The sequence below is a fragment of the Ostrinia nubilalis genome, chromosome 23 (genome assembly GCF_963855985.1).
Source record: "Ostrinia nubilalis chromosome 23, ilOstNubi1.1, whole genome shotgun sequence".
Classification (NCBI taxonomy): Eukaryota; Metazoa; Arthropoda; class Insecta; order Lepidoptera; family Crambidae; genus Ostrinia; species Ostrinia nubilalis.
The window spans coordinates 6,195,235-6,202,992 of NC_087110.1; the positions used below are offsets into that span (position 1 = coordinate 6,195,235).

General features: G+C 38.2%; 1 protein-coding gene across 1 annotated transcript; it reads right to left on the reverse strand.

Moving 5' to 3' along the window:
- Nucleotides 1-944: 944 nt before the first annotated feature.
- LOC135083453 (uncharacterized) lies at nucleotides 945-7,239 on the reverse strand. The gene is made up of 2 exons (XM_063978194.1): nucleotides 7,133-7,239; nucleotides 945-2,489 (listed from the first exon to the last, which is right to left on the reverse strand). Exons 1-2 carry the CDS (start codon nucleotides 7,142-7,144, stop codon nucleotides 1,281-1,283), a joined length of 1,221 nt encoding a protein of 406 aa, XP_063834264.1. The 5' UTR covers nucleotides 7,145-7,239; the 3' UTR covers nucleotides 945-1,280.
- Nucleotides 7,240-7,758: the final 519 nt, after the last annotated feature.

Here is a 7,758-nt window from a genome sequence, read left to right on the forward strand (position 1 = left end):
GGGGTTGGTCTGCGGATGACGGTAAATGATAGATAGGGGGGGGGGGGGGGGTGTTTCGAAATTGACGTCATTCTTATTTATTTATTTATAGTTTATTGTTCACCTACAAAAAGATTATTTCTAAAAAGAAATTTCTTCCAGCACACCTAGTAAGTGAGACTGCAAATGTGAGAGGCGGCTAAGGCGCGTACAATACTAAAAAAAACTCATAATAAACATACATAATGCAACATAGATGTACACAAATACAGTAATAACTACAGATAAAATACTCTAACAATAATATTACATACAGTGGCGGCGTAGCATGGGTTGGCACCCGGGGCGATCACCCCCCCCCCCCCCCCCCCCCGTCACAAGTCCTATGGCACCCCCTGGTACCCCCCAGGATTTTTGGGGTTTCATACCGATTCAAAGACAACCGCACCCCCCACCCCCCCGTATCATGACATAGACCGCAGATTTGCCATGCAGATGTGCCAGGGAGTACTAATCTGCGCGACTTGTGTCACCCCCTGATGCTTGGCACCCGGGGCGGACCGACCCCCCCCCCCCCCCCTTCCGCCGCTACTGATTACATATAATACTAGCTGCCCGCCCCGGCTTCGCCCGTGGTACTTACATGTATTATACATAATAAACCTTTCTTAAGAATCACTCTATCTATTAAAAAAAAAAAAGGTGATTCTACAAGTGTTTTAATTTTGTCAAACTGGTAATGACGTCAATTTTGGGAGAAGGGGGGGGGGGGTCATTAAGAAATGACGCTAGGATGATTGTAGGGGGGGGGGGTCTAAAATCTGAAAAAATCGATGACGTAATTTATGGACGGCCCCTTATTCATAAAAAAATACGACTAGCTATTATTAAATCTTCATGTTATTAAATAAAGTGAATGACAACAAACTTTACTGCTATAGGGGAAAATAACAGAACACACAACAAACATTTCACATTCTTTTATTAATCAGCCTCAATCCAAAGTACTACATGTACTTTGATACATACAAAACAAAGCGTATAAAGCTAAAACAAGTATAACAGATTTAAAATATCTACAACTGAATCACCGCGCACAGTTAGCTATGCTATGCGGTATACTATGTATTCTCCCAAAACGGACCGCGGGGAATCCCCAGCCAGATCACAGGAACCTTACACGCGCGAGCGATCAATACCGAGAGTTGATTTTGCAATACATACACTAAAATACTAAAAGATCACATTTTTCAACTTAGCCTAATAAGGTACTGGTGTGGGACCTAAAAAACTAATTGCGCTCAGTTCCAGCCGTGGTGGTGGTGGTGCTGGTGCTCGTGGTGGTGCTCCTCCTCCTTCTTGAGGTAGACGGGCACGTGCACCTTGACGGGGTAGGGAACCTCCTTCACGAGGGGGACTGGCACATCCTTGTACACGGGGTAGGGCTTGTCAACGGGGACCTTGACTTCGTAAGGCACACCCTTCTCGACGGTGTAAGGCACCTTCTTGTACACATCGTAAGGCTTGGGCACTGGCACCTTAATGTGGACGGGGTAAGGTTTCTCAACCTCGACCTTGTAGGGCCTGTCGACGGGGACCTTGACTTCGTAAGGCACTGGCTTGTGCACGGTCACTGGGTAAGGCTTCTCGACCGGCACGGGGTAGGGCTTGGGCACGTACACGTTGTAAGGCTTGTCGACGGGCACCTTGACTTCATAGGGCACCTTCTTGATGACTTCGTAGGGCTGGGGAACCTTAACTTCGACCTTCACGGGGTAGGGGACCTTCTTCTCGACGGTGTAGGGCTGAGGCACGGGGACCTTGACTTCATACGGCACTTTCTTCTCAACGGTGTAAGGGGTGGGTACTTTCACTTTGACTTCGAACGGCTTGTCAACTGGCACCTTAACTTCGTAGGGAACTTTCTTCTCTACAGTGTAAGGCTCAGGCACGTAAACCGGGTATTTCACGTACTCCTTGACTGTGACGGGGACCTTCTTCTCGACGGTGTAGGGTTGGGGTACGGGCACTTTGACTTCATAGGGGACTTTCTTTTCGACGGTGTAGGGGACATGCTTCTCGACGGTGTAGGGGACGGGCACTTTCTTGACGACCTCGATGGTCTTGACGTGTTCGTGGTGGTGATGGTGGTGGTGGTCGGAGGCGATGGGTTTCCAGTCGCTGGAGCCGCCTCCGTAGCCGCCTCCGTAACCGCCTCCGTAGCCACCTAAGTCGTGGCTCTCGTGGCCTCCTTGGCTGATGCCTTCAGAGCCGCCGTAGCCGTGGCCTTCAGAGCCACCGAAACTGTGGCCCTCGGATCCGCCGAAGCTGTGGCCCTCACCGCCGCCGAAGCTGTGTCCCTCATCGCCGCCGCCGAAGCCGCCGCCGTAGGAGCCTGTGTCGTAGATGCCTCGCTTCTCCTGCTTCTTGTCTTCGGCCGCCGCCTGCTTGGGTGCGCCTTTCTCCTCGCTGGCAAAGGCCACCACGGCCAATGAGGCTACAATAACAACCTGCAACAAAACACACACCCGTTAGGAAATAGGGAATAATGTATCAAAAGTGTATCATCATCACACAATCAAATGACCTATTTAAAGCTTATTCGATTTTGATAAGAAATAAAAGAGATACAAGCTTCGAAGTTGCATGGAATTATCGTAGCATAGCTGCTTGTTATTTCAACGTGTGCAATACGAGTCTCTCATCTAGTAATCTCATATCTTTGGTATTTCTAGAGATTTTTGAGTAGTAGTGGATGATTTTATAACGCCAAGGCTAAAGAAATGTGACTAAAACGTGCATTTTCCCTATAGCGGAACAACAACTTCAATTGAATACGAACTAGAGCGATATCAGATCGCGCCACGGAATACTAACTCCCGACTTTCTATCCTAATCTCTTAGAATGTCGATTACGTATTCGTTGGAAATAATAGCAAATACCTGAGTGTAATTAATTTATAATACCGCTAATCTTAACGTTTCATGCAGTAACGGAAACTGGTTAGCGATTTGCATTTTATTGTTCTCCACGGTCGGTTTTATTTTACATACTTTCGATTGTTTTATAGCGCAATCGTGACAGCCTAATCGGGCGAAGCACGAAAGCTTGAGCGAGAGACTTTGAGCTTTATTGCAAGTTAAACTTATCTTAATAATGATCGGGCAATTGTAATTGGTGTTGATAGTATCGACATTATTATGAAATTGAGTATCAATTGAAGTTTCTTCGGAACTTTTTGAAAATAAAGTCAATCATAATCCTATACCAGACATCTCTACCGGACCAAAAAGTTCGTCAAGAAAATTAACTTCATCCAGATTTTAATCTTAAATTGTCATCATTTTGAAGGCCTATTGTCAGTCAACAATACATACATTTAACTTTTTTTCGCAACGATGTGTATGCAATTAGTCCAGTTTTTAGAACGTAAACAATTGCAGCAATTAACTTGTGCATACAGTGCAAATGGAACAACCAGCTCACTTAATTTCATTTGAATTAAAGCTAGCTTGCATAATTTGGCATACAAAACAAAAGACGTTTCAAAATTAATCATTTTGTAAGTGGACTGAAACTAATTTGTAACACTATTTTCATATAGCATCAAATACAGGTTCAGAAAGTATCAAACAGTTTACGCGTTTTAAACTGATAGGCTTTATATTAAATAGATTTATTGAATTATTAGTAATACAGTTTGTAAGAAGCTATGAATTAAGTTCAAATTGCTACTAGATTAAAAAAACGTAAACAAAAACTTTGAATGCACACTTTTAGCGTAATTATAGTGATTTTAACGGGCGTTTCTTTTTGCTCTATGGACACGAGCCATCAAACTTAACTATAGTAACAAACACAACATGTTAAGTGGTCATTTTAATTACGAAAGACAGTGAAAGTGACTTGACTAAACTAGATCATAGCCGCAATGAGAGCTTTGCGATAATAAGCTTTACGTAGAGCTTTAAAAGCTTACAGTTGTATGTCACGCAATTTATTAGCGGACACTCGTTTTTTGTGAGATACTGATCATGCTTAGGGGTTTTGTTTCATAATCGGATAATAAATGATAAAACTTGACAAGGACGTTATTTAAAGTCGTTGTGTTTAATTTCTCGATTATCACGATTATGAGTAATTGAAACAAGCATTGCCTACAATTCTACTTAGTAATGCCTTCTCAAGACCATAATAATATTGTTTTAATTGAATAGGAATGCATACAACCTATATAAGTTTGAGCAGTGTATTACTCTAATTTTACTATTAACAACTTACTTATTGATTTATACTGATAAGTAAGTCTGTCGTCTCAATTAAGTATGTCTCGGTAATGCGTTTGTATTAACCACCTTATTATCTTTATACTTTAAGACAATGAAAATGAAAAGAAAATGAAAACTTCCTAATATCCCTTAGCCAAATTAGCATCTTATTCCAAAGCAAATATCTCGAATAATCATCTTATAACCAGCCTGTCACAACTTGTCAAAACAAGCACAGCCTTCCTGGTAAATTATATCACAGAATGCAATAAATCTCACAAAGTCTAGTTGAGATTATACCAGATAATAATATGTCGAGACATGATTACGTAAAGTAGAGCTAAAGGAAACCAATACAGTCGTATCGTATATTTACTTGGAATGATCACAAAGAGTCAAGTAACAATGACTCTGACTTTCTAGTTGCGAGAGGCCTTAATGCAATCGGCTTTGAAACTTTACATAAAATTGATTAAGAAACGACAGCAACAAGATTAATATTTTTGATCCAAACATCGCTTTTGTATACTTAATATGATGATAGCATGTCAAACAAGCAACAATATAAATATTTGTGATTTTTACTTCAGTTAAAATCTTTCTTATTTGGTTAAAAGCTCGCACACTAAGCTGGGTTGCACCATCTTACTTTAACCTTAACAAACGTCATAATCTTTCAAACTCCATACAAAAAGCACCGGTTTTAGTTATAGTTACGGTTAGATTAAATTGGTGCAACTCAGCCTAAAAAAGAACAATTTGTTTTTCTTAACTTTACGTCTAATGGTAGAAAATTGTATAAAAGTATAAGTACTCGTATTTCAAACATTATGCAGATGAAACGACCTTAAACGAGGGAAAATGATGGTTACTTTGACAGGCTTGAATAATAAACCTCTCGTTAAGACTCTACTAGCATTGTAATGGTATTTTTATTGCCAACACGTGCTCTAATCCGTTTTAACTTACACAAACTAGGAAACTAGCCCGACCTTCTTCAAATTCATAACATCTCCCCAAATAGAAATCGGTATGTAAATATATGCTTACTAGCGAAATACTATTGCATCGAATGCATAATTTTTCGTACAGTCACGGTGTAAAATTACATAGAGTCTTAGTTGGAGATAGTTATTATTCATTCATTTACATTGATGATATGATAATGTTGAAAAATGGCAGTGTGAAGTAATATCAGTAATCTTATCCCATTTAAGATTTTTGAGCTGTTTGCTCTTGGATAATTGAAATTGACCACATTAACAAGCTTAGTTTAAACTGGTTAACATTTTGGGAGCTATTTTGTTGTATTTAGTATATTGTTAAATTCATAAAAATCAATCATTCCCAGCGTAGACTCGATAAAAATGTCAGAACGTCGTCTTTTCTAACATAACAAACACCTTATTACTCATTTATTCCGTAACTATTATAACATAGTTGAAATGCAAAAAATTATGAAACTAACACTTTAAATCAGAGCCTTAATTGAACAACGATTACCGAAATATTTCAATTAAAATTTAATGTAACGATAGTTATATGTATAGTGTGGCCAGTAACAATGTGTGGCACAATTAAAAATTACATGTTAATTGTGTTCTGAGAATATTACATGTGCGCCGGAGCATGTCGTCCGCGTATGGCATAATCGATTATGCAATCGGTTATGCTATATCGATGTATCGATGTTTGTTGACAAGATGTAATCGGTACGGCGAGGATCGATACTCAGATCGAGTTGCTCTATTTGTTTGTGGCTTACAATAAGTGAACATAAGAATTAAACTATCAACCGTTTTTAATCTGAAACAAGCTTTTTAAGTAGGTAAATAATTGACATAAATGTACACTAAAATTATCATTTTTAGTACGATATAATTATTTAAGATCTTTTTTGTCTAAACATTATTGACTGAAATTAGTTTATGTTACAAAGTATTGTAAATACTTATTTCATTTATTAGATTAGGTAATTGAGGCAATATTGAAGTTGATGTTTCATGAACGTTTGCAACAATATAACTAATTATTGATTAGTCGGTAAGTAGATCATACACGCAATTATTAATAACTTGACTTATCAATCATTGCGTTAAAGCCTCGTTTTTGTTTGATTTCATAAACTGAGGAATAAACTTTTTTTACTGTTAAAAGTTGTTTTAAAAACAAAAGACGATGTTTTAGGGAAATATTAGATTAATTAAGTAATAAAATAAACGCCAAACTTTTGAGGCAATTGTTTCGCCTGCACACAAAAAAAGCTAAACGGATTTTAATCAAACTTAGCTTTAACACGAGAATAGCACACAGCTATAATGAGTAAGATTATTATTTATATCAATCTACACAGATAAAGTCTAAAAGCTAGCATTAAAAGCAGTTGTTACATTTATCGATCTGTTGCACATTATCTATGAACAATATGATTAAATTATTATCTCGTATGTAACCGTAACTTTTGCTAGAAACGGGCAATTTGAAAACTTTTACATTTTGTACTTAGAAAGTGAAAAGAAAATTACATTAGTCGGAACCTGTTTCACAAGACTGAGAAAATTGTATGTTCCGTGAGAACCGTGGTAATTGCCCTGTGTTTTGAATCAATTACACACATTGAGCGTTTTAAGCTAACAACTTTCTTACCACTAACCTATTCGTGGAAAAAGAAAGAATAAATAATAATGAAACCGGTTTGTTTCATTTAAATAATTAGATTAAAAACTTTTTAATAAAACAAAATCACTGGTTACTATCAAAGCCGCCATTAAACCTAAAAAAGTTCATTCCCGAAAAAAACCGATCACTTTTTCTAAACGCGTTCTAAATTCGAAAACCGCGCCCTAATTTGACACTTCACATCACAGCACTTCACTCAACTCACCAAGAACTTCATGTTGCTGCGTGTCTTCGTCTGACGCCGAAGACTGGTTGTGTGGAGTGGCCAGTAGCCATCACGTTATATACCGTCCCTCCCACACGCGAGATTCGTCCAAAGAAGGGTGAATGCCTGGGCTCACTAATGACATGTATTTAATTTATTGTAACTTGCATTTTGAACATTCCATTTACGAACTAGATCAACGGTCAATCGATCTTCTTTTTCGGAAAAAATAGATGAGCCTACATGTTAACATGCCAATTACCGATCAATCAGTTCAGAAAGTGCTCCATTTTAATATTAAACTGTATCATACGCAATTGCATTTACTCTGGATGTATGACCTACTTAAGTATTCAAACATCGTATCTTGTTCATTAATCGTAGAAAAACTAGAAAGAAAAAGTTTTTTTTAAGTTTTTCTCATGATTCTGTAATTTTAAGTTAAACATTTTGCTACACTTATAAAAATATATGGTACCTTTTTGACCTCATGACGAAAGGTGCTATTTTCTATCGCGAACCAAAGAATATTGAACCTACAAAGAGGTCAGATACTAACTATCAATAATGCAATAGAAGTATTGCTCGCAGGACAGAGTAACCTTAAGACAAATGTCACTGCACTA